The sequence below is a fragment of the Protopterus annectens genome, chromosome 8.part0 (genome assembly GCF_019279795.1).
Source record: "Protopterus annectens isolate FY-2018-M chromosome 8.part0, PAN1.0, whole genome shotgun sequence".
Lineage (NCBI taxonomy): Eukaryota > Metazoa > Chordata > Ceratodontiformes > Protopteridae > Protopterus > Protopterus annectens.
Genome location: NC_056741.1, coordinates 635,801,706 through 635,829,387, shown reverse-complemented (window position 1 = coordinate 635,829,387; position 27,682 = coordinate 635,801,706). Strand labels below are relative to the sequence as shown.

Sequence of the window (27,682 nt, the reverse complement as noted above, 5' to 3'; positions counted from 1 at the left end):
CCCCCATGTACAGACCATTATGAAAATACCAACCGTATTTTGCATCATATCACTTTAGATGATAGCACTTCCATTTCCTGTTCACTTCTGAATGCTTTGACCAAGAAGAGGAACAAAGAATGGTCAAAACAAGTCTCTAGCAAATAGCAGTATAATTCAAAAGTTTTTTGGGGCTGTCTCCTAGCTGTCATCATTCTAGTGAATCATTCCAGTCCCGTTAAATTTTATTCTCCATGAATTACCTTTGTGATACTGCCAGATGACTGCTGTCTGAAGTTACAATAGTAGACAGCTCTGGTCCCACCAGTTTTAGTTTCTGAGTGGTGTACACGTTGCAAATCACAAGTCATTTCACATGTTTTGTTTTTTGCACAGCTGCTAAAATTTTCCAAATTACCATAAGGAATGCAACAAACATTGATATTTGCTTTATTTGTACAACCCCAGAGGTTACTTCAGCTCTGGCTTTCACTGCTTAGGAACTTGTGTAAAACCCTCATCTGAACTCATGATAATTGCTTCCACAACTATGTGGTACTACAGGCTTCTTTATTTGTTCATGTTGATAAAATAGAAAGCAAAATTATTTTTATTAATCTATCAAATAGCCTTAGGCCACATTCATGCAAGATTCCCCCATTCTGGTACACATCTTTAAGGAAAAGTTAGCTAGCAGACATTTTTATGTATTTTTGTCAGACATTTTTTTTCTCAAGCAGCATGTTCTTATAGTTTTCTTCCTAATTTAGACAACCTTGTTTGTTGATTTTTTTTTACACTAGTAGTATGCATTTTTTTGGATGAACCAGGACTGTGCAAGAATATGAATGCTTTACCAACACGTTATTAATTTATCTGAACACAGGCATAGTTTCTTTACTAGATAAGATCCTTCACACAGTGATTGGGCTGCAGTTAACATTACGGTGGCAAATACGTTTAAAAAGGTACAAAGTAGTAGATAATCTTAAAGTCATAGTGTCAAACAGTCACAGCCCTTAAGGCCAAACACAATGCCAGACACACTAGTCATTGGTGACTCCATAGTCAGACACACTGACGTCCCGCTCACCAGACTGAGTAAGGAGAAGGTCACAGTAAGCTGTCTGTCGGGCGCTAGAATCCGCCACATAACGCAAGCACTCAGGTCTCTCAACAGCAGGTACAAATATGACTCAGTCATTGTCCACGCTGGTGTAAACAACCTGAGACGTACCTCCTTGGACTACATGAAAAGAGACATTGAGGAGCTCTCTGATTATGTAGCCCAGGCAGGTATGACCCTGACCTTGAGCAGTATCCTACCTTCACCAAGAATGATGCCACAATACAGAGATAAGATGATCAGCTTTAACAATTGGCTTAAACACTGGTGTCATTCAAAGGGGATCCAGTATCTGTCTGCCTGGGATGACATGCTGGACAAGCCACGCTGCTTCAAGGGACGGCTTGCACCTGTCACCCTGGGATTCCGGATATTGGCAAAGGCTCTTGCCACCCCCATAGTGCCTTTTTTAGGCAAGGCTCAAATTCTAAACCTACCACCCTAGAACACAAAAGCTAAGGGTAATGCTGCTCAATGCCAGAAGTCTAAATCTCAAAATGCACGCACTCGAGGCCCTTCTCAGTATGGAGAACATCGATGTCTGTGCTGTGACAGAAACCTGGTTCAAGGCTCCTGAGAGCACCCCAGCGCTATCAGGTTTTACCTCATATCATGCGTTCCGGCCCCAAAATCTGGACAATACCAAGAAAGGAGGAGGGGTATCCATATTCATCAAGGACACCCACACCTCAAGACTGGTGGCAACGCATGATGCATCGGAGACCATCCAGGTGCAATTAACCATAGGCAAGACTGCTCTGCAAATTGTAGCATGTTACAGGCCACCCTCACAAACTCAGGAACCTCACATGGCCTTCCTGAAAACACTAGAGGGATAAATGTATCACCAAACACCATCATACTAGGTGACTTCAATTACCCTAATATAGACTGGGAACACTACTCAAGCCCAAACACCCTAGCCCAAAAGTTCCTGGAATTCATAAACTCAAATGCCATGGAACAACTAGTCACCATCCCCACAAGAGGAGATAACATACTTGATCTCATCATCACAAACATGGGAGCACAATGTTCAACACCGAAGTATACCCTCACTGGTGAGATCAGATCACAACTAATCTCGCTGGAGGTCCTCATCCCACCCCACCTGAGATAAAAAAGACCACAGTAAAGAACTTCTCAAAAGCCGACTTCACACTTCTAAAGACTAGTGTGGTCTCCTTTAAGGCCCCCGAACCGGCGGAAAACAGTACTCAAGCCGCTGAATCACTTACAAATGCCTTCTACCAGCACCTGCAGGACTGCATGGATAAGGCAATCCCAAGCAAAACAAAGACTCTTTGTACCAAAGGCAAGCGTCCAGTCTGGTGGACCCCAGCCATAAACAAACTCTACAACAAAAGGAGGAAGCTACTACAAGATAGAGCAAAATCCTTAAAAGGTAAGACACCCTTGATCACTATAAGTAAAAACTAAGAGCTCTCATAAAATCATCCAAAGCAAATTTCGAGAGAAAAATAGCTAAAGACTCAAAAGACAATCACAAGGCCTTCTTTAGCTATGTTAGAAACCTAGGAGGAAACTCCCAGATATGCCCAGAACTAGTTCAAAATGATGTGAAGATTACTGATCCTACAGACATTGCCAACATACTGGCTGACAGGTTCAGTGCAAACTTCTCCCCCCCAAAAGGAGAGATATCTATACCAAACGATTGCAGCCCCCCAAACATCTCCAGCGCCCAAGTGAGAACTGCTCTCTCCAAAGCAAAAAACACAGCATCCATGGGACCTGATGGTGTCCCCGGCTGTGTGCTCCATGAACTCAATGACGAATTAAACCCACAGCTAGGACAGTTGTTTAATCAAAGTCTTACCTCTGGATATGTACCCAGGGAGTGGCGCACTGCAACTGTGGTCCCACTTCACAAAGGCGGTGCCTCCACCGACCCTGGAAATTACCGCCCATTAGCTTGACAAGCCTTATCTGCAAAGCCATGGAGAGGATCATAATGGACCTCATAAATAAAGACATAGGGAATTTGCAGACTTTGGATCCAACCCAGTTTGGCTTTGTCAAAGGCAGATCATGCCTTTTAAACTTGGTTGACTTTTTCGAAACAGTCACCAAAGCCATTGATGAGGGAAAGGCAGTCCATACAGCCTACCTCGATCTGGCTAAGGCCTTCGATACAATACCCCACTCGGGTATCATTGAAAAACTCATCAGCTTAAATGTTAACCCATACATCACAAGATGGGTTGCAAACTGGCTGAGTGACAGAACCCACAGGGTCAGAGTTGCTGGCGCCATGTCAGACTCAAAGCCTGTCACAAGTGGTGTCCCACAGGGCTCAGTCCTGGGCCCACTCTTGTTTGGCATCTACTTTTCCAGTACAAGCAAACACAGGAGGGTTATGGCTGACAAAGTTTGCAGATGACTGCAAACTGGGCCATAGTAGAAAACACATCTGACACAGATATCCTTCAGAAGGGTCTCACAGAAACGGATAACTGGTGCCAGAGCCACGGCCTAAAGTTAAATGCCAAAAATGCATAGTCATACCCTTCGGGAAAAACAAGGTTACCCTAGCTACCAAATAGGTGGCAATCCACTGAGCACAGAAGAAGTTATCAGGGACCTGGGGACCCAGGTTGACAGTAGTCTGTCATTCGACACCCATGTAGCTAAAGTAGTCAGGAAGACCTTCTACATTGCCCACCTTATCATGAAGGGATTCTCATCTAGATCAAGGGAGGTCATAGTCTCCCTTTACTCATCACTCATCAGACCAATGATTGAGTACAATGCCCCATTCCGAATGTATCTGACCCGACTCTTGCAGCAGCTGGAGAGGCCACAAAGTTCCTCACCAAAAGGATAAAGGGTCTCAAAATCTGTCCTATGCTGCCCGACTGAAAGAACTCCAGCTCTATTCAGTCGCCACCGCTTGCTCAGAGGTGACCTTTGCCTAACATACAAGGCCATGTCAAACCCAGATTTGATGAATATGCTTCACCTCAAAAAATCTAGATCCATCAGATCCACAAGGGCGGGAGACTTAAACCTCGACACGGCTATTAATAGGACGTGCTGGAGGGATAGATTCATCACCCAAAGACTCCCTATGCTGTGGAACAAAATCCCGGTACATGTGAGGCAGAGCACCTCGCTGGCCTTGTTCAAGAGAAATCTTGACCAATGGATGGGAGATCGCAGATATACCCCAGGGATTACCTCAGTGTCACTGCTCGACAGAGGCACAGCAAAATAATGGGTATAGTTCCCCATACTAAAGGGGTGGCGTAAGCCACAAAACGATGGGCTAGGCTTGTAAATGCCCTCGGGCAGATAGCCTAGTATGAACCTATGAACCTATGAACCTATATATAACTCACAAATGAGATAATGTATCATAGATTTACTTAAACTGTGACAGCCTTATGAGGAAAACAAATAGTTGTAAAGTACTTACTATGTGAGTAAAATATGCAGGTCAGGAAGAGGTGTGGTAGTGACCATGAAGTAGACTGTCCAGCCCTAGGAATGGCTGTAGCCAGCCAAGAAGCATTGCGTTCATACTGGGCCAGAAGAAAGGTGTTGTTATTTGACTTAAGAACTTCAATTAGAAGGCTGCAGCTGCTTGGAAGACAAAAAAGAAGAACTCAGGTTGAAGAAAGTACTTTGATGTTTGATGATAGGAATTGTTCTTTTCTGAGGCCAAACAGATGCGAGCTGTCAAACCCAAGCAGCCTGCAGGTCATACATAAGAAGTGAGGTGCAGCAGTTATTCTAGAGGAAGTGTAACTCAACAATCTCAGAGGAGGGGTGGATTTGTACAGTTAAAGAAAAGACCTAGCTCACAGATCCAAGAAGACCACAGCTGTAACATCAGAGTGAGTTTAGCTATGAGGCTAGAAGAATCATGAGTCCACAGGGTCAGAAAAAAATTGAGTATTGTTTGAAGAAAAGTTCTGGGCATTAACTGTAAGATCAATACTCATTAGTGTGAAGCAAACAAGTGCAAACTCAAAAGCTAACAACACCCAAGCATATTGAAAAGACACTGAAGTTAAATGCATTCATACTATATAATATATCACTCTGTCTATAATAGTCTAATAGTATAATAATGTATTCTTTACAAAAATGAATGTTGGTGGACAGGTAAGGGTAACTCAGTGAATCTGACTTAAAAAAAGTTTAAAATCAACTAAATAAGAAAGAAAATTGTTCTTTCATTAAAATACTGAAAATATTAACTGCAAATTTGTCTTAATGTAATTTGACACTATTTGAATATAGCTGGAAATGTATTTTTTAAAGTTCTCCCTCCTACATAAAAATTCTGTTTAAACAATGCTGATGTAAGTATATTCACTCGTGCTTTGGCATTTATAGAATTGAAATCCTTTTATTTCTAAGACAAGAGTTGGAATTAAGCCCACTAAACCCCTTTATATATAGTTAGACCTTTTAAGATTTAAGTCTTAAAACTGTAATAGAATAATGAATTTCATTAAAGTGGTGTGCCCCCTGGGGCACTCTAGAATCAGAATCCTTTAATGAGGGAGGTATGACTCTTTAGTTTTCACCCTACTCCACTTTTTAAAGACTAACAAAATATTAATTATGCCAAGCAAATTCTTTGCTGCGACTACTGACGAGACACCATGGTCTGTATTGTGAAAGATGCAGTTTTAGCATTTACTAACTGTAGTGTAATGCCGTTTTTATAAATATTATTATAGCAGAATGACTTATTTATGCTTACAACTAGTCTTTCAGAATATTCGGGTAAGTTTTGCTTATAATGAAAATGTTCTCTGCCTTTTGCTCTCAGCCAGACACTTGAGGCTGGACTGTTTTTTGTTGATGTGAAAATAATTTTTACAATATTTTGTGCTATAGGGATGTATGCAGATTTGCAGTTCTAGGGATATAATGTGTGCTTTAGAGAGTAATAATGCATATTTTACCTTTGAATTATGGAGATGTGTTTTCATTTAGAACAACAGATCTGAGACATTTCAGCTTTTTTATGAAACAGAAGCAGATGTGAAGATGTGGAGGTGTGGTTATTGTTTAATCCTTAGACTTTGAGATGTACCTAAACTATAGTAGCAGGTAGACAAGGCTACTCCAGAGACCTTCATGTTCTCACCCATTGTTTGTACTAAATGTTTATAACACATACTTTCCTTCCCTTACTGGTCACAGGCAGTATCCTGGTGTGTTCGAGGGGGAAGGCCATCAGAGTGATGCTGAAGGTAAGTTCTCAAGCTTTCTAATAATGTTGTGCTTTCCTCCTTAAAGGGATGACTGACCCCTGACTGTGAAAATGGCAGATGACTCATTCAGAAATATGGTTTGCGGTTAGCAGGACTGTAAAGTAGGGTTACTACTCCTGAACACCTGAGAGCATAGACAGTAAAACTAAGGAGATGAGAGAACGTCACTGAGCATTCATTAAGAATATGCTATTCTCTGAATAAGAATGCTGCAGTAACCATCACTAAAGCATCACCAGAGAGGATATAGGTAGGAGTACAACCTACATTTGTATCATTATGGACAGTAAAAAGACTGAAGCTATTCAGAAATGCATTAGAGCATGCCTGTACCCTTGCTATACTGGTCTTAATTTTTTTTCTGCAGATTTTACTGCTGCAGATTCTGTACTTCCACCCACTTATTGCATACAGAAAGGAATACAGACGTGAAGCTAGATAAAGATTTTAAGCTGCTGTAGAACACAGTGTCATTGTCTGGAATAAACATTAACCACAGTCTGACACCACCTAGGACTGAGGGTAGTGGAAAGAATTTTGGGAATTCATTTGAGATGGAGCAAGCTAAAATAAAACAATGAATGGGCAATATCTCTGGACCTTCCCTTTTAATAAAAGAATTCCAATAAATAAATATAGGCTTTTATTTTATAATTTATGGACAATTGGGGGAACTGTGCCTTATACTGTACAGTCTACCTTTCTCCATACTATTAGCCATTTCACCCTCATTAATGTTATGCAGGTATGTACCTGCAGACACAGTCACATTTTCTAATGAAGATACATATACACAAACAAGCACAAACACAGACACACCCACAATCAGACACACACACACACACACACACACACACACACACACACACACACACACACACACACACACACACACACACACACACTCAGTCTCACAGACTCATGTCTTCAGTGCTAGAAGTTCAACTTGAGAGGACAGTTAGCTGATAGGAAGACAGGGTAGATTTAGAGGTATAAACATACCACATTCTTCGTAAGCTAGTGGAGACATCAGGAAGAAGTAAGCTTACATGTCCTAATTTATTAAGTTGCTTTTAACAGATGTGTTTTCTGTTCACTTGTCACATAAGATATATCCCTTGTCTAAAAAAGCTTGACGTGCTTCTGAAATGCATGTTGCTTGTTACCTAGATGCAAGATCCTTATGCAGTTATTATTTATGAATTTCATTTGAACTGTAAGCAAAGAGGTAAAGGTACATAACAGAAGGCTACACATTATGGATCATCTGGAGAGAAAAAAAAGATAAGAGCTGTTCACCAAACATTGCACCTTGGCTGTTTGTGATGAAACACAACAGAAGTAGGACAGAAGCTTGCAGAGGGTGCTCAGTGTGTTATTGTAATGCTTCATGATTACGCCTGTCTTCTGTCATTGTCACAGCTGCCTTTCTATGACATGTGCATTCTTCTGCTAAAGTAGCCTTTAAAGACAAATCTGTTTTCATACCTGCCACTGCATGGCTTTGGGTGAAAACTACAATTAATCCAGAAACAACATATGCTCATAACCAAAGTGAAATCATTCTTAACCTCAAAACATCCAAAAGTAGTCACTGGTGTTGAAACACTAGAAAGAACAGATCTATTTTTGATCTAACAATAATTAAATATGTGGTATTAACATTTGCAGGACATCCTAGATTAAAATAATTCAAAGTTAAATTGCTTCTAAAGTACAGGAACATACAGAAATGTTTTTAGATGATGTAATCTATGTTCAGGTGTATTAAAAGCATATTAACATAGCTGCTGATACACTTATCTAATTTAAATTAAAGTAAGCTATCTTATAAGAAATGAAAAAAACACATTAGAAATATATAAATAACCTAAGATCAGATATACTGAAGGGTGCAAATATACTTGTAATTAAAACATGTTTACTGTTGTTTCTTTATTTAATTATTTATTTTTTTGTAAAGTAACCTGGTGAGTGGACTAGTCCTTGAAACATTTTCAGCCATGACCCAGATACAAGCAAAAGTCATCAGTAACTTGAACAGAATACATAGTGTATGATGAAAACATTTGCACAAGTTACAGGTCCTTATTATGTAAGACAGCATATACAGCACTGCATATCGTAATAATAATAATAATATAGAGTCAGAAAATACTTTGCACAATTCAGAGATCCTTATTAAATGGGGAAAATAATGTTGAGTGAGTTAATTAAAGCAATGTAAATAAGATTTAAACAGGTTTGAAACAGAGCATTGTACTCCGCAACAGAAACATGTATATAAATAAATGTCAGTCGATGAATGTACAGGTTTTCCATACCTGAGCTGTATATTGGGGTCATAATGAATACAAACTGCACTCTATGCTGATGGGATAAATATGGTAATTTGAAAAGCAACTCTACCCTCAACACTGGAAATTAGTGTCTCACGTTCCATTCTACTTCTGTGCATATTCTGTTTCTGGATTGATTTTATAATGTTTTAATGTGCAGGGCACTGAAATGCATGCTTCTCTATCAGACTACAAATATTTACCAAGAAAAATTAAACATTTATATCTGAATATGATTCTTAACATTCATGTACCTCTTAAGACATCATCTACTTAGTGTACTTTTTTAAAATGTCTACCTTTATAGTTGTTGAAGTAAGTATTTATCTTTTATCTTGTTCTGTATTTTTTAAACCTTATTATCAAATTCAGATTGGAATATTACACTTGTGAAGCTATACCTGTTTTGGATCTGCTGAAGTATCCCCACTTTTCTGAAATTGCCATTAAGTCTTCATGTGTATAGATATGCTGAAATAAGTGCTTTTTAGTATGGGATTGTGTATGCCTATTTTGGTGCACTTTAAGAATGCCTTTGCTTTTAGTGTCTATTTGCAAACTTGTTTTTTTACATCTGTGAGTCATACTGTACTTGCTTGCACTTGCTGAGATACATCTGTAGTTAGATGTCTGTCTGCATATCTGCTCGTTTATGTGTATATCTGTGTAAGCTGATTATCAAATACCTGCCTTCTTAGTTTTACTTGCAAACATGCATAGCTATAACTGTTTTAAAATCAGGAAAATGGAAATAAAAGCAGAGTGCTTCATACTTGCTTATGTCTGCCTGCATACTTGTAGTTGCCTTTGTATCTGCTTGTTTTATACTAAAAGTCCTACTTCTATCTGACTGAGATGACATATGCTGTCTGCTTTTTAAATCTGATACTGTGTGCCAGTGGTGACTTATCTTTCTTCACAGTGCATATGCTTATGAATTTCATAAATTATATATATATATATATATATATATATATATATATATATATATATATATATATATATATATCCACAGCTGCTTTCAAAGAAATATATATCTAGCTAGATATATCCAAGTGCATATGCATATCAGTTTTTCAGGGAATAAACCAAATGCAAAAATTGCTATATAACAAATGCCTATTGCTGAGAAAAACAGCTAGACCGCTATTTCATTTTGAGTAGTATTTTGCAAACATTTTTTGGTTGTTGGATGTATTACTGCTAGACTACAGAAGTTAAAAGCAGAAAAAAATAAAATACGTTGGGGTGTTTTCAGTAAATTAACAAAGGTTTGATTTAAATGCTTCCTGAAAACAGAATAACTATAGCATAGCAATTTCAGTTGGAATATCACTTAAAGTATATCATACCTCTCAATTGTCCCAGATTTTGCAAGATTCTCCTCTTTTTGTCATACACCCTTGCTCTGTTCATCCTACAATTTTTGATTTTTTTGGTAAATCACTGAGGGTTGCATTCCTTCAGTAATGCCAGTCATTTGACTTACTTACTGCTTATTGCTCAGGAACATGCATGCCAATGCAAAACCTGATGATGTAGTAACTTTTTTAAGTGAACAAGAGCAATATTTAATAACTGTCCATGATTTGGGGTCTTTGGCCCTCATTATTATTGGATTTATCCAGAATTTCTTAGTAAAGAAGTTGAAAACTGTGATCAGATGATGGTTAGGACTTAGTAGAAAAAAATGATGTGGTAAAAATATGTGTATTTGTCATCAGTTTGCATTTTTTACTTCTGTTGAAATTATGATGAAGAAATGGCATAATGAAATCAATCACTAAATCTTATTATCTACAGGGATAATCTACAGTGTGTGTGTGCTTGGACTAGGCCTCGGGTAGATAACATCAGAGGTGACCAATGAAGGTATTTTATATGACCTCATACTTGATTCAGAGAACTGAGGAAATGAAGAGGGGATGCAATGGAAGGTTGTTCTTTATACAGTGTGATTTGGTAGATTTACAGTGAAATATTCAAGATATAGACCAAATTACTGGAAGTAAATGTCAATAAAATAAAGAGGAATCTGTCTCATAAATGCTCTAACTGAAAAGGACAAGCCAGGAGGAATAGGAAACTGTTGAAGTAAGTCATGATGGAGGTGACAGAGCTTTGAATAAGGTAATAAAACAGACATAACAGGAATATTCATGAGTTTTACACTTTACAGAACCAGGATATTATAAAAGAAAACAGATAATTTTAATAAATTCATGGGAACACAGAAATATTAAAAGAGATGAGTATACCAAAATAAAAACTAAAAACTGAAAATAGAGGTAGGAAACCAAAGGAAAAGATGGAATGATTTTGACAAAGGAAGCAAATGCAACAATAAGACTAGTAACAAAACAAAAGCATGGATGTAGACCTGGAAAATCTTTAGCATTAAGAAAATATGTTCCTTCACAGGGAAAAAGTGGGGCTCACATTTTCACAAAGTAAATGCTCATGGGAGGGAGATCAACAAAATGCATTTCTAAAAGAGCTCAAGAAACTGTAGCAAACATACCAAGTGAATACCAACACTTGCTTGTAACAGCAGTTTGAATCTAGTATTCTATCAGGACACTTGATGGGAGTTAAATGATACCAGGAGATTTATGGGCTTCTCATCCTGACTGAACAAATGGCTAAGGTTTGTCAAAAGCCATCACTTATGAGAAGCAATACATCAAATGAAGTTTGTGCTGAAATCTTGGGAGAGATATTGTCTTTGAAATTACATGGCATGTTGTCAATTAGGTCTTTGTGAGTATGTGTATTATGCATGAGACACCATGGCATACCTCTCAATGTCCAGATTTTTGCAGAATGCTCAGATTTTTGTCATGTTTTTGGTCTGTTGCTCATACATTTTCTGCTTTTCTAGATTTTTGCGGCAAATCAGTGAGGTCTGAATTCACTAAATAAGAACAGGTATTTGAGTTTCAGACTTCATATCCTTCAGAAAATTCATGGTAACATAAAACCTCTTATTCTAGCAACTTTCTAAGTTTATGAGAGCAGTATTTAAAATGTATTACTTTTTGGGGCTTTGTTCTCCCTTTATGTTTGGCTTTGTGCAGTTTTTTTGTGCTTAGAGGATGAGAGGCATGCACCATGGCTGGTATTCATAGTTAAGTTGCATATTAGTAATGGACTACTGTGCTGAAATCAATGTCAATGACGTGCATTTAAGTAGTGATTCACAGAACCAGCTAGTGCTATGAGCAAAAAGGCACAGGAATAAGGGTATGCAAATAACCACATGGCATGCAAATGAAGAGGTAAAGTCTAATACCACTATAATGAAATGCAAATAAGGATCTATAAAAGCAAGTCATGATTCATATTCATTGGAGCAAAGGTGCACAAGCAGTTGCATCTGATTATAAAGACAAAAGGCATGTAAAGGATTATAAGCTATGATGTTCACTGGAGTGTGTAACAAAGTTGAAGTATGTCTCCTGGAATGATTTAATGAAGTACTTCTGTATAAAAAAATTAAAAAAAAACAAGTCAAAAGTTGTAGAGTTGCAGCTGCTGTATATGCTTGGATCAGTAATGGCTGTAGCACAGCAGAGTTTGATGTCTATAAGCACTGCTAGCCTCCATGTAGCTGTAGGTGGTGTGATTGGAGATGTTACAGGCAGAGGATAACATACTGTCACAGCAGCTGACAGACCAATTCTGTGTTGATAAAGAGTACTGGCTAATACATACACAAATTGGATCTAGAAGAATGCATGGACTTCCTGTACCAGTGAATAGTGAGGTATTTGTAGCTGTTAGTGTTTTAGCTGCAAGGACCTTTCAGAGACAAATAGAAATGGGAATATCACAGGCATCTGTTTGCAGAATACTCAAGATATTATTGGATACATTTCTGCTACACATCGATGAGCATATATGTTTCTTTAACACTGCAGGGAAGACAGCAGCCACCATGACTGGCTTCCATGACATAACCCACCTCCCTGAACTACTTAGACCTGTAAACTGCAAACATTTAGCAATAAAGGCCCCATCTGGTATCTATAGACAATGGTATAAATAGAAAGGCCTACCAAAGTCAAAGTAAACTTTATTGTCTCTCAGATCTACACAGCAGTGCAAGCTGAATGAAATTACATTGTTTGGTCTCTGTGCAAGACATAACAATGAACACATAGTTTAAGTGACAGTAAGACTAATGCACATACAGTAATAATTAAAATATTAACAACACAATAAATTACCACAATTGGACAGGAAAATGTTAGACAATGTTATACTTCTAGGTATTGCAAATATACCATTGCATCAACTGACAGCTAGCAAGCAATGCACAGGGGTTAATAATGTACGTCTTCACAGCATGCTGGCAGTGTCCTTTCCCACATTTGCATCATCACTTATTGCACAGTGATGTTCCAAAGGCCCTCCTAGTAGATAAGTGCAAGCACATATGTAGTTCACATTTCTACAGCCACAGACAGCATGTACCCATGAGATACCCACTGAAGCCCTGGGCGATGACGGCCATAAGAATCTCACACAATATGGCCAAAATGCAATACAACACTGTCCATGCATAAACTAGGGCATTGTAGATAGTTTGTTTGGCCTTCTGAAAGCTTGATTCTGCTACTTAGCCATGTCTAGGGTTGCACTGCAGTATGCCACTGCCACCTCCTGCAAGATGTCTGATTACCAGGCAGCCCAGCCCATAGTCCTGTGAACCACTGGATCTGCAATATCAGGCCCTGCCATGACTACCACAGGAACATCAGCAGCAGTAGAGAGCAATCAAAGGCTGTATCTCACCACACAGAGAGCATTATGCACCATATATGGCAGCACAGGTGAAGTGACAATGTTCAGTTCACCTTTACGATTTTTGACAGGGACACAGTATTAGCACAGTGTCACATGTGACAGAATGATAGAGGAAATGTTAAATAAGGGCTATACTGGACAGTGTGTGGTCATGCCATACTGTATGTCATACATTCTGGAGGGTGGGGTAAACAGAAGCATAGCTGGCTCAGCCAGTGCTGCATGCCGGTACCATGAATCAACACCCCATCCCTTAGCGCTTCAAGTGAAACACTTTACTGTATCTGTAGTAGCTGCTATAGTGATCCATACCCTCCAGGCTCTTCCACTGAAGAGCAAACTGCATCAGATCCCAGATCCACAGCCCCACTGAAAAGCAAAAAAAAAAAACAAAAAAAAAACTACTTTCTGTATCTGTATTAAGATCCACTCTTCATTTAAAGAGCAAATAAAAAAAAATAATGTTCCTTCTATTGCCACCAATCACGTGGCCAGATGCACAACATGCCCCCATCCCTTCTGCCCAGCCATTCAGGTCCCATTTCTGTGCCCTGCCCCCAACCCTCTCCCCTTTTACTAAAATAAATACATACAATTTTCTTCTTATAAACTGTAGCAAGCTGATTGCTATGAATGTAGAAACAGTTGCTATAGTTTATACACTGCCTGCAAGGAGTGCTACAGCACTCGTGTTTTACTTAAAAAAAAATAATTATTGTAAATTGTAGCAAACTGCTATTGCAAATGTGTAGCAAACAGTTGCTACGGTTTGTACCCTGTCTGCATAGAGCACTACAGAACTCAGGTTTTAGTAAAAAAAAAAAAAAAAATTTTCTTTCTAACTTTTAAACTGTAGCAAACTGTTTCTGCAATGTAGCAAGCAGTTGCTACAGTTTAGACCACACTCAGATCTCTACAGCACTCAGGTTTGACAGTAAATTTAACACAGGCTTTTAAAAGCCGGTATTGCATTAACAAAAGAGAGATCGGGATTGGTTGGTGATCATGCCCCCAACCCTTTGTGCCTAAGGCAGTTGCCCCTCTTGCTCCACCCTAGCTATACTGCTGCGAGTAAATAACAGCTATAATCATTTGCACAAGTGCCAATGGCCACATTAACATGTGACTGGTAACGCAACCTGGGAGTGGTGTATAGGTTAGCGTTGATGAAAATATGAGTCTGTGGAGGGGGTACATCTGTGTCATAAAATATTCCTTTGTGGATGTGGAGAGTGACTGATAAATGAATAAGCAGAATAGCAGAATATAAGAATAGATATGAGCTGTTTGTATTCAGATCCTGATGCGGCACAACTGATCTAATGTTTGCAGTGAGACAGATAGTTGAGAAGAAGCTAGAGATGAACAAAGAGTCCAAATGTCCATTCCTAGACTTGGAGAAAGCATATGATAGGGTCCCAAGAAAGCTGATTTGGGAAGTCCTGCTATGGTTTGAAATCATGGAAACATTGGTAGATTTAATGCAGGCTGTGTTCAAGAACTCAGTGACAGAAGTATGAACAGTGTTTGTAGTCACAGAGGGGTTCCCAGTGAAAATGGGTGGGCATTGGGGTTCAGCTTTGAGCCCACTGATGGACTACATTAGCAAACAGGGTGGAGTGGACAGATCAACAAAGCTGCTGTTTCCAAACAATGTGGCATTATAAGTAGACTCTGAGTAAGAACTTCAGCAAATTATAGGGAATGGAATGCAAAACTGAAGGCACACAGGATGAACATGAGCACAGATAAGACAGTTGTTATGGCAACAGGAAATCAGAAAAAGCTGAAATTGATATAGAAGGGAAATAGTGGGACAGATTACCAACTTCAAGTATGTGGGTGGGTGGGTGGGGTGGATGAGGAGAGTGGAAGTCTGAATAAGGAGTTCAAAGCTAAGATCAGAAGGACTGCAGCCAACTGGCACAAAGTGCCAGGGGTAATGTGTGGCAGAAGAATGCCAAAGAAGCTGAAAAGTAAAGGGATCAAAATGGTGGTGCATGCAGTATTACTATATGGTACAGAGATCTGAGCTGTGAAGGAAGAACAGTGGAGGAAGCTAGAGGTGATGGATATGAAATGCCTGAGACAAGTGGAAGAATGCACATTGTGGGACCAGTGAAGAAATGAGGAATCAGAGCAGAAGCACAAGTATCTCCACATACAGAGAAGGTCAATGATAACAGAGTACAGTGGTTTGGGCACATGTGCAGGAAAGCAGAAGACAATCTGATGAAGAAGATTTGGGACAGACAGGAAAAAGGCAAGAGGAAAGGAGGGAATCTAGCAAAAAGATGAATGAACTGTGTAAGAGAAGACCTGCAACAATCAGGCATGACTGTCAAAGCAAGTAGAAGAGTGGTATTGAACTGAGAGAAACTGTAACAGTTGATGTGACACCCAACCCCCTGTAGAAAAATAGGAAAAAGGGGGTTGATGATGATGGTAATGTTGTGTTGAGTGAGCCAGTACATGATTGTGCTATGAGGCTATTGTGATTTCTGCATGTGGAAGGACTAGAGACCCCCCCCATTACACTGATGTGGCGGTATTGGTGGAATGGGAGCTGCACAGATGTGTGTTGTTGAGGTACATGTGAGCTGCACAGAGGTCTGTTGTTGAGGTGTCTGACAAATGAAGGCTCTCCGCTGTGGGTTCCCATGATATGGATTGGAAGAATGTGATACCCTAGTATGTCAGCCATTGACTGTGCTCCACGTTGTGGGTTCCCATTATATGGATTGGAAGAATGTGATACCCTAGTATGTCAGCCATTGACTGTGCTTCACGTGATGTCCTCCATAAGCAGCCACCATGAATACACCAGTTCCTGGCCATGGCTGACATTGCCAGATAGGGCAGTGAGGGTAAAACTCACCCTGCATGGTGCTGGACTGATAATATTATGAGATGTATTAAAACATCCTCCCTGTACTCTATTGCTTCCTGGAGGCATTGTCACTACTGGGCAACATCCTCATATAGGCCATAGAACATGCCAGTAATATTCATGCCAGAGTGGGTAGCTGCAGACTGTGCTCAGATTATAGCCCTGTACATTTGTCAATTGATCTCAAGCATCACCTCATATCAATTACTGGCTGGGGTACTGGGCAGCCCTGAATAACCCATGTAGGCTGCTCTATGGAGTGCATACTCACATCAGATGCAGTCTTCTCATCTGGTACTGTTAACTCCAGGGAGAATTGCATGATACAGCATTGTTGGAAGCATTTGGACCAGTTTTGTGCTGGTGCTGTCAGACTTGGGGATCCCTCCTATAAGGATGGCATGTGTCTATGTTGTGCAGTCCCCTAGCTCAGGTGTAGGTGAGGCCATGGTTTTATCCTGGACAATGGTAATAAGATCATTAAAGAGGGAGACAGATAATGCCAATGCTCCCTCAGACTGTGATTCAATGTGTTTGTGTTGGCATAACTGGCATATCACATGCATGCATTAACCTCAGGAAGACATCTTGTCACAGCCTTGACAGTTGTTAACATAACAGTGGTTTGGCCTGTGAATACACAATAGAACACATAACAGAGTGATTCTATCTACTCCTACAACATATCAAGCCTTGTGGTGTGCATAAAAATGGTGGGTAAAAGGTATATAACATACACACACTTGTGGTGGTATTCCCCTGTGCCTGAATATACAATGCAGAGTATCTGTGTTCTGCTTACAGCATGTATGTGTGGCATTGCTGTACATCAGCTATGGTATAGATACTAGCCTGATTGTTCTTCCTTTGAGAGATGTGGGGTTTTGACCACTCCTCCAGGTATTATACTCATGACCTCGTCATCCCCGTGTAGGGATACCAAAGATGCCTCATCACCCATGTCATGCTGCTTTCCATTTTCACGGCCTAATATGTCATGTGGCCAAATGCTTCCAACAATGCTGTATCATGCAATTCTTCCCAGCCACAGCATTGATATTGTTGTCCGCTACATCCACACACAGTCCACGTAGCAGGTAGTCCCTCGTAGCATGGCTAAAGTTGTCAAACTTCTACATATGATATTGAATGTTTAGTGAACTGTCAAGCCACAAGCCCAGGTACCTACATTTATCAACTGTTTCTGTTGTGTCTTTGTTGAGTTGAATGGTTCAGTTATGTGTTACTTTTCCTATTTTCTGACTTGTACAAAAAGCATTGCTTTGATTTTTTAGTGCTGAGTGTGAGTTGGGGTTTATCTAACCAGTTTGGAAGGAGAAGTAGGTTGTGTATTAGAGCTCTTTTTTTTAGATAAGCAGGACCCTCTGTCTGAATAATCATATCACTGGTAAGAAGCAAAATGTAGAGTTGGGAAGGTCAGCTGGGAATTTGTTAATGAATAAGGGGAACAGTACTGAGGATACCAGAAAATATGGCTTACTTGTACTTTGATATCTCTGTTTTGAAGGAAAGACTTGAATTACTGTAGGCTTCTAGGCCTGTGTCCAGATATTAGAAAGGAATACAACAGGAGACTGGGTTCCACTAAGTTGAATGCTTTAGAAAGGTCACTAAAAAGAGAAACAAGGTTTTGCAAGCTATCATCAGTTGAGTACAAAGTACAGTCACTGTAATCTGGTCTGATCAGAAGCCATGCAGAAAGTTTAAAATATTATGTATACTTGAATATATTCAGAGATCTGATTGCAAATTAGTTTTTTTCCAAGTAATTTGGCTAGAGTGGGTATAACTGAATCTTTTTGTAGTTGTTGGGGAGGTGGGATTGGGGATTGTTGGAAAGAGGTTCACTATTCCTGTTTTCCATTGTGTAGGGATAGTGTCAATTGTAAGGTGCATGTTGTATAGGTATGTGAGTTGACGTAGGATGTCGTCTTAATATACAATACTAAAGCAGAACTGAAGGCCAGCTTATCCAAGAGAGGGATTGACAGGAAGTTTGCTTAATAGTAACTCAATGTGTTTTGATTTTAAGGGTAAAATCAGAGAGTGTATTTGTTGCAAGGCAGGGAGGAGTTGTGGTGGTGAAGGGGGTAATGAGAATTTACTTTTCTTGTCAGGTATTGTAAACAAACTTGTGGAGGTAGAAATGCTGTCAATATTAGAGGATCTATTGATGCTAAATATCCAGTAATTTTTCTGGCTAGGCTAAATAATGTATTTTTGTTGTTTGGCAGTGCAATTTGAGTTGCTTGTAGGATACTGGCTTTTTTATTCTAGTTGTTTTCTTTGCTATATTTCTTAGAAATATTAATCCTTTCTGCTGAGTAAGGTGGAGATTGCCTTCCATAGTGCTTAGGCCTCATGCCTTAGATTGTAGAAATCCTTAAATTCTTTAGTGATCCACTGTTTTTATGAGGTCAGAGCAGTCTAGGGATTGTAGAGAAACAGTATTCTTGTAACTGCAGTAAACTATTGGTAAGGTTAGTAGCTAAGATGGCTGAGTCTTGGACAGCTAGAAGGGGTGTCAAGTTTGTTTAGGGCAGTTCATTTGGAAGTCTTTTTTATTATTTTTTTTTTCAGAGTGCTGTGAAGGAAACTAGAGAGAGAGAGAGAGAGAGAGATGGTTTGATTTTTGGACATTTCAAGGAGAAAGCAATTGGGTAATGGTCACTGATAAATGGTGGGTCTTTTTTGAGATGTTTGTAATTACCAGGTCTTGTACTTTCTATGATTAACTTAGTGAGATCCTGTGAAATAAGAAGGTCCAGATTTTCTGAGTTGGTGAAGCTGAAAATGGTTATATTAAAACTATATAGAATTATGGGTTCTTTCTTGGACATTTTACCTTTAAAATTTATTTAGGACAGCGGTAAATCGGGTATAATTTGTGTGTATGGGGGTAGGGGCATTCACAATGATGAGAGAATGCCGGTGTTTATCCTTGACAGATACAGCTAGCCAGCTTGGATAATGGACATTTAATGATGAGTATTGTCCCTTGCTGTTTATGCTACACACCAAGACAAGAATCCCCCTGCTGTTGGAGGGGGATCACACAGAAGCTGACCGAATGCTGTCTCTCAAGAGTTTGTACTCCCTTATCTATTCCCTTCTGAGGGGTTAAAAGAGATACAGCTGCTCTTGTCACTCTGTTACTTGGTCTTGCATTAATAAAATATTTATGTCCATGGACATAAAAGCTTAAATTGTGAATGCTTGTTTCACCCAGGACTCTGTGACGTTAAGTACTATCTGGACTGTGGGTGGCACTGAATGACAGTATTTCTAGACATTTAGGTAAAAATGTGCCTACATTAATTAAAATGGCTTTGATGTAGGAGCTGTGGGGAAAAGAGTAAAAAGTTAGGGGAACTGGGTTCGAATCTAGATAACTCTGAAGGAGAAGAATGCGTATTACTGGGGTCAGATAACTAGAAATATCTAAAGAAATTATTGAGGATGAGGGAGTGAGAGTCCTTTGTAATGAAAATTTGAAGGGTGAAGTAGGAATATTTTATTGGGCACTGTAATGGGTGGGTGGATGGTAGGTTGAGAGGTTTTGACAGCGCAAATGAGTGGGGTGATGGGAAGTGGATGTCACAGAGATGGCTTGTAGAGTCATTGTACATAGTGTGTAGACAGGGGTAAAAGGTGATTTAAATATTGGGGAAAGAAGAATTAAGCAAAGCAGTAGTAAATAAGATAAAATATGTAAGATCATTTTTGAGATGATTTTGTTGGGTAGGAAGAGAAAATTAAAGTTTTCTCATTCTAAGTTCTGTGTAATGGAGTACAAGTGTGAGACAGAAGATAGTGAAGTATATTTATATTATACTAATTGTAAATGAAGATGAAAGTCTTAGTTTGTTCTATGGATGGATGATGTGATGGTAAAGCTGAGAACAGACATAAGGTAAAGGTCGATGGTGGCAGATATGTTTGCAGTATTTCTGGGTTGGGAACAGGAACTTACTGCTGATATGCTGTTAGCATTTCTGGGATGGGAGGAAGGGTGTTATGACAGTAGCAGCAGCAGCAAATGGAAGTGCCTATGTAACTAAGCTGGTAAAGAAGTTTACATAGTGATATAGGATAGAGGAGCTTTTCTTTGGTAAGAGAAATACTTTGTAAGCTTTTTAAAGTTATTATGATATGCCTTGTAGATGGTAGAAAGGACTGTTTGTTAATGTAGTGTATTTATTTAAGTGAGATTGTAGTGCATGGATAAAGGGAGAGTGGTTACATCCCCATAATGGAAAATTGCCCTGTGGAAGTATGGGTAAGGTAGGTGGAAGTGGGGACACCTCCTGTGTAGACAGATGGGCAGGCCAGTAAAACCTGAGCAACCTGATGACACAAGCCAAAGGTTTTGCAAGAGTTCACTGACACAAAAAAAAAAAAACAGGAAACATAAGATAGCCCAAGTGATTAAAAATGGCACAATGACAGTTTGGTGTGCTAGGGATTCCCCTCTAGGGAGGGTAATAAATAAGATGACACCTTGCATTCTTCCACTGAACAAGTACTCCCATGTACTCCCTTTCCTATACATCTCTGTGGTGGGGTTAAACGAAATGCAGTTGCTCATGTCCTGTATCTGTATGGACAAACATGTAATTTTAGGAATCCCTCTTGTTTCTAAAGTAGGTAGCATTGACCAGTTGCACAAGAAATGTTACTATAGGAACACTGGAATCAGTAAAGCTTATAACAGGTCACTGGCTAGAAATACATGTTGTCCAGGACACAGTAAAATAGTTAACAAATAAAATAAGTGTCTAACCTCAAATGCATATTGCAAAGCAATATCCTAATCAAAATTAGTAGGCAGAATGCAGGACTTTGACAAGCTGTCTTGTGATAGATGTGACTGTCTGAAAAACTCACTGCTGACTTGTTTGCCTTCAGAGTGAGGAGAGCAGGCAACTGTAAGGTCCACATCCTTTTTCTGCAGAGATGTATTCTGTCCACCAAGACTATCTGTTGGAACCGGCTGTTGTTTGTCTGTACCGTATATGAATCTCAGCAAAGAAAGAATAATAGCCAGAATAAGCTAAACCTATATGTAGTAAAATCACAAAATTCCCAGAAAATGGCTGGCCTGAGTTCACAACAAAATACAAATACTTCACCTAGCTTTACATACTAAATCCATATTGCTAATAGTCTGTCATCCCATTCTAAAATGAAATTTGCATGTAGCTTGTCGAGTGTCTGTAAGCTGTATCCACATTAATATTCCTTTCATCTTCCCCAGTAATAAATCTGGCAAAGGGTTCTGTGGCATACATATTGTCCCCCACAAAAGTACATAACACTGTGAGCAGCAGTCCACTACCCCCTAATTCAATTACATACCACAATCAAAATACAATCTAGATTAATGTCTCATCATGACACAAGTCTATTCTAACACTTCAACTGGCAGTTGTATGGATGGATGTATGCTGTTAACAGGCTCATTGCCTAACTGCTTCAAGTCATACTTGGTACCAAGCCTTCCAGAATAACTAGCTGCTGCCATGACTCCTTTAGCCGCCTAAGTACATCACCATTAAAAGCTGACAATACATTTTGTACCAATCATAGTTCAGAACGTAGTGTAATAAAATAATGAAAAATAATACTCACTCATCCACCCTAAGGAAAATTCCATGCATTCTACAAAGCACCGACATGCACCCCATTGCAGGTGCACAATTCTTTAACTGGCATCTATATTACAAGATCGAATGCTTAGGTGATTGAACACCTAAACATCGAAATTGTAATATCAAATGCAAAAACGTCGAACACTGCAGGAAAACACGTCAGTCGGCCATGGAAAAAAAAATAACTTTACACCCAAACTTAGTGGGGAGGCTGTGCTCCCCCCATATCCTTCCTAACTAAATATATTGACTCTGAGATCGCTGTATAGTAGACAAAATGGCAAAATCTAGCAAACAGCCAAGGGAACTCTTTCCCTGCGTTAAATTGGCCGGTCGCTGTTTTTTGCTTTTGATATTACAAGTTCGATGTTTAGGTGTTCGATCACCTAAGCATTCAATCTTGTAATATAGACCCTTTAACTGTACTTCTGGAATAAAGGGACCAAAAATACACCTTAAAATAGATGCATTTAAACACTAGAAGCATTTATATTCCTTGTTTTAATGAGAGCTGCTGTTTCATACTGTGGTTTTGTGTACCTTACTTCTGTCATGCAGCTGGCAACTTACTATATTTAGATTTTTTAAAAGCATCCATCACAATAAGGCATCTCTTTTTTATAACATGCTTAAATATTTCCCTAGCTTCACCCTCACTAGCCTAGTTTGACATATAGATAACCATAAACAATTCATAAAAATGGAAAAGCTCTATATCACAGTCCTATTTGCCTGCTGTTTTATTGTCTCGGGTTTCAGTTTTAAGACCCTTATTCTTCAATAATTTCATGGTATGTGAAGTCATTGCTTCAAGCTAATGGTCACTTGTTATCACTGTCATTGGTAATGCTAAAAATGACCCTCCATTAAAACAAGCTCAGCAGTAAAGCTTTAATAACCTGGAAGAATGGAAAATGACATCAACCTTAAAACAAAATCCTGAAAATCTAAAACCACACTTTTCCTCCAAAAACATTCCTATAGCAATGACAACACTCTACTTAAATTCTACTTATTTTTGTAAAATATCAGAGGTTGTAAATACTACAAAATATCTTGGCATTCTGCTTGATAAATAAAATATGACCATCATATCACCACTATTATTCAAAAGCAAGGGGCATGTTTAAAATCTTCAATCAACTATATACTTCTTCATCCAAGAAGATAGAAGAATTTTGCTACTGCAAGGTTGGTTTGAGTTCCATAACAAAATACAAATACTACACCTAGTTACTTATAATAGTGAATCATCCCTTTCTAAAGTAAAACAGGTGTTTGCCTTACAGGGATTGTCATTTGTCTAAGTCCTCTCAAAATGTCTCCTGTGTTCCAGCAATAAACCTGACAAAGGGTTCTATGACCTTTGCATCCTTGTACTGTCAGTTAACATTAGCATTAGTAAATGAAGTAATTAATATAATATATAACCCTAAGACATGATAAATTCACATTTTTTTAATTTAAATTTTATCATATCATTGTAAAAAAATGAATAAATTATTTTGGAAAAATTTGCACTGTAATATTCCAGATGCATATTTGGCTACCATTCTTGTTGTGATACAGAAAAACTAAAGTAAACCACTAAAAAGTATGTGATTGTCAAAAGAGGAAACACCTCCAGACTAAGGTTCCAGAATACTTTAATACAAAAGACTTTAATATGAAATACTTAGTTGAAAACAATTAAAATGAGCACTTTTGTTTTGCAGTGAAAACTTCCTCAGATATAAACCATTTAAAAAAACATACTTTTTTATATATACCTATCAGTAGCCAGCAGAAAATCATATGTATGCTAAGTCTCATGGTGAATCTGCTTCATTTATAGGAACATAAGCAAACAAAAACTTAAATAATTACAAAATTCAGATACAGTAACATTAGCCATGAAATAAAGTCAATTACATGAATACGATCCCCAGAAAGCTATTACTAGTTAAAGTGAAATCTTAATGTAATAAAACCAATACATATTAAATGTGCATGTGTGTGTGTGTGTGTGTGTGTGTGTGTGCGTGTGTATATCCAAAAACAGTGATGTTAACTATAAAAATAAATTAAATTAAAATAGATGCAGTCCCCAGAACACTATTACCAGTTATAATGAATTCTCAGCATCTTAATATATTAAAAAAGATACATATTTATATCTGTATCTATTTTTAAACTGCAATTATTTGTACATATAAAACAGTAACATGTCTAACTACTACAATTATATAACTGGTACAGTAACAATCAATACTGGGAGGGGGAAAAAAGCAAGACACAATTAAAACTTCCTGACTATATTAAGTTAAAACATCCTTTTTCTTAATGTGGCTTTTATTTTTAATAGAAAATGTATGGACAATTGTTCATTAAGTCCTGGCCAACTATTGGCATTTAGTTGGAGTTGCCGGGAAAGTTCACACTTCTCAACATTAAGGGTCCATGACCCACCCCTGTCATTCTGTGGGCATTATTCTATAAAATGAACTTGAAATCATGCCCTAGATTTTGTTGAACATGTTTTGTTAATTAATAGTTTTGCTGTTAATAGTGTTCTGGGGACCACATCTATTTTCATTTATTTTTATAGTTAATTATCACTGTATTTAGAGAGATATATACACTTATTTAATATGTATTGGTTTTATTACATTAAGATTTTCTTTAACTAGTTATAGCTTTCTGGGGATCAAGTTGATGTAATTAACTTAATGTATTTCATAGCTAATGTTACTGTATCCAAACTTTGTAATTATTTAAGTTTCTGTTTGCTTATGTTCCTTTAAATGAAGCAGATTCAGTAAGAGACTTGGCAATCAGATTTTCTGCTGTAGGTATATATAAAAATGTGTTTTTAAAAGGGTTTATATCTGAGGAAGTTTTCACTGCAAAATGAAAGCACTTATTTTAATTTTTTTCAACTAAGTATTTCATATTAAAGTATTTTGTTTTAAAGTATCCTGGAACCTTAGTCTGGATGCGTTTCCACTTTTGACCATCACTTACTTTTTATTATTGTTTATATTTATTTCTGTAGAAAAGTACAGTATGTAGAGGCATTCTAAAAAATGCTGTGAGTTAACTGAAACAGAGTATAAATGGAAGCTGAAAGTCAAAATTCAAAAATGTATGGCCTAGACATGAGGCAATTCTTGAAGGGGAAACAAATGCCAAGGTAGTCTTTTAATGAATTAGTGTGTAGTGCTTAGAAAAAATATCACAATAGGCTGATGTAATGGTTCTTATTGCTGCCAAGGGTTGTAGCTGTTTGCAGAAGTTCCATCACTGTTGATTGTGGGGAGGGCAGTGTAAAACCAAGGAGTTGTGTGATAAGCTAGAAAATAAAAGTAAAATGGGAGGGTGGAGTTCTTTAAACAAGTGCATTCTCAGAATTAAAGAAACTCCAGAGATGTTGCTCATTTATAAGCTTGTAGATTATAAAAATATGGTAGAACCCATAGATAGGAAAGTGATAGAAGAAGGTCATCTTGTTGTGTAATATGTGCTGTTTCTGCCTTAACTATTGGAGATCAAACAAATTCAACACCCAAAATTTAAAGTTTGCTATTTTGTTTTGCTAATTATGTATGGGATAATTCTCACAAATGAATAGGATAAAATTATGCCAAATTTTATTTATTTGTTTTACATACTAATGATCCAGTAAGATGGGAAAACCTAAGAAATAGCTCAGTGCTTAGAATAAGCCCATCAACATAAAGCATTCTGTGGCTGAATCTGTTCTAGATAGTTCTACTTATAACACCAACACTATATAAGCCACTGGAATAAGGTGGAATGCAAAGCATGAGACTGTCAGATTTGTAAGTGTGTTCTCTAACTCCTTCACTGTTGCTTCAGCAGCATGGCAAAGCAATATTGCAAAACTGCACCAGTGCTGAATTTTCACTTATTTTACCAGCTGACATATACATAGTGGGTTTTTTTTGTTTGTTTGTTTAATTATTTCTCTTTCTTTTCTTTTCAGACATGAAGAACTGGATGGATTCAGTGCAGGAGATCCTCAGACCTGTGCCAGTTACATTAGAGGCATCAACAGCTCAGGTTAGAATTCCATCTTTTAAACATGTCACCAAACATTTATTGCCTGTGTTCCCACAATGAATGGGTAGTGGCTCAAGTGACTGCCAAATTATTATTTTCTGAAACACTCTTGGGGAATCTTTTATGTCACTTGCAGTTATGAAAATCACAGTGATACAGAATCAATTAGTTTAGATCTTAGTGAAAGTTTGTATTGTTCTTAGATGAACAGCATTACGGAGGAGCATGTGACCCTTTGGGAGAACTGGCTGTATATTTTCTTTCAATTAAAAGGCGATCATAATACGTCAAGGATTTATTTTCCTCCTCCATTCTGCATTATCACTGTCAAGCATAAGAGAATATAAAGGGAAAAGTAAATCAACCGAATAGATCCCAAAGTATAAACATACAAATGAAATACTTTGTGCATTTTTGCTTAATGCAGTGTAATAAATTCACCAGAAAGCATTTGCTATCTTCAGAATCATTTACTGTTAAGTGAAAATCCAGGCATTTACTGCATATAACATCAGAGAAGTAATATTACAATTCTACAGAATTATGGTCTAATCAAAACTATTAAAGTTTTGGAGTCATTTAATTTAAATTGGAGTAGAACTGGTGAATATGTATGGCTGAGATCTTCACATGAAAATAAAATTACTTTGTGCCCTGTCTAGTCTGACTGTGCATGGTAATTGGTCTTGCAACTATTTCTTAAAGAATTCTGGATCTTTGTTATAACATGAACTTTTATTTACAGAATATTCAAGCATTTTTGGTTGTAGTTCTGGATCTGTGTTTGACTTATTATTCCTTGAATTTAGAAAAGTTATTTGTTATTAAAAATAGCAAGATCCTTTAAATATAGAATATTCAAAAAAATTCTCATTGTAATGGATTAAGTCATATATTTCAGCAGGCAATGTTTAGTTTGTTCTGTAGTGCAAAAAAAACTTAAATGCTTTTTCTACATATAATGTCCAAACTGAACCACACTTGAATGCTGAACTTCTGATATTTAAATGGTAAATATTAACTTGGGACTCCATTAATTAAATGTCATCTATATATACATATCACACATGCATAAGCACTTGAAAATATGTTCTTGCTTGCATGCATGTGTGCGTGTGCACACATACCCAAGCATGCACTCACACTTATTAATGCATACACATGCATGAGCTTGCCCTTAGAGATGCAGACACAGACACAGACATACACACACACACACACACACACACACACATACACACACACACACACACACACACACACACACACACACACACACACACACACACACACACACACACAAACAAACACATTAATGCATACATATACACAACCTCGCTTGTGTGTATATATGTATGGGTGTCTGTGTGTGTGTGTGTCTGTATTATTTGTGCATGCATGCATGCATGCATGAGATATATGATATGTTTATGTGCATGTGTATGTATATCCTCAATGGACTGGCATTCCACTCTGAATTAATGTTATGACTTACACCCATTGACTTCCAGTAGATGTTCTGGCTCTTCTGTGACTGTAAATCAGGTAAA

General features: G+C 38.0%; 1 protein-coding gene across 1 annotated transcript in view; it reads left to right on the top strand.

The window, feature by feature from the left end:
• Positions 1–27,682, top strand: part of LOC122808328 — a 189,849-nt gene that overhangs the window by 42,076 nt on the left and 120,091 nt on the right. Inside the window, exons 2-3 of the mRNA XM_044079293.1 lie at positions 6,290–6,339; positions 26,056–26,132. Of these exons, the coding sequence (XP_043935228.1) occupies positions 6,290–6,339; positions 26,056–26,132 (127 nt within the window). The remainder of the gene's footprint in view (positions 1–6,289; positions 6,340–26,055; positions 26,133–27,682) is intronic.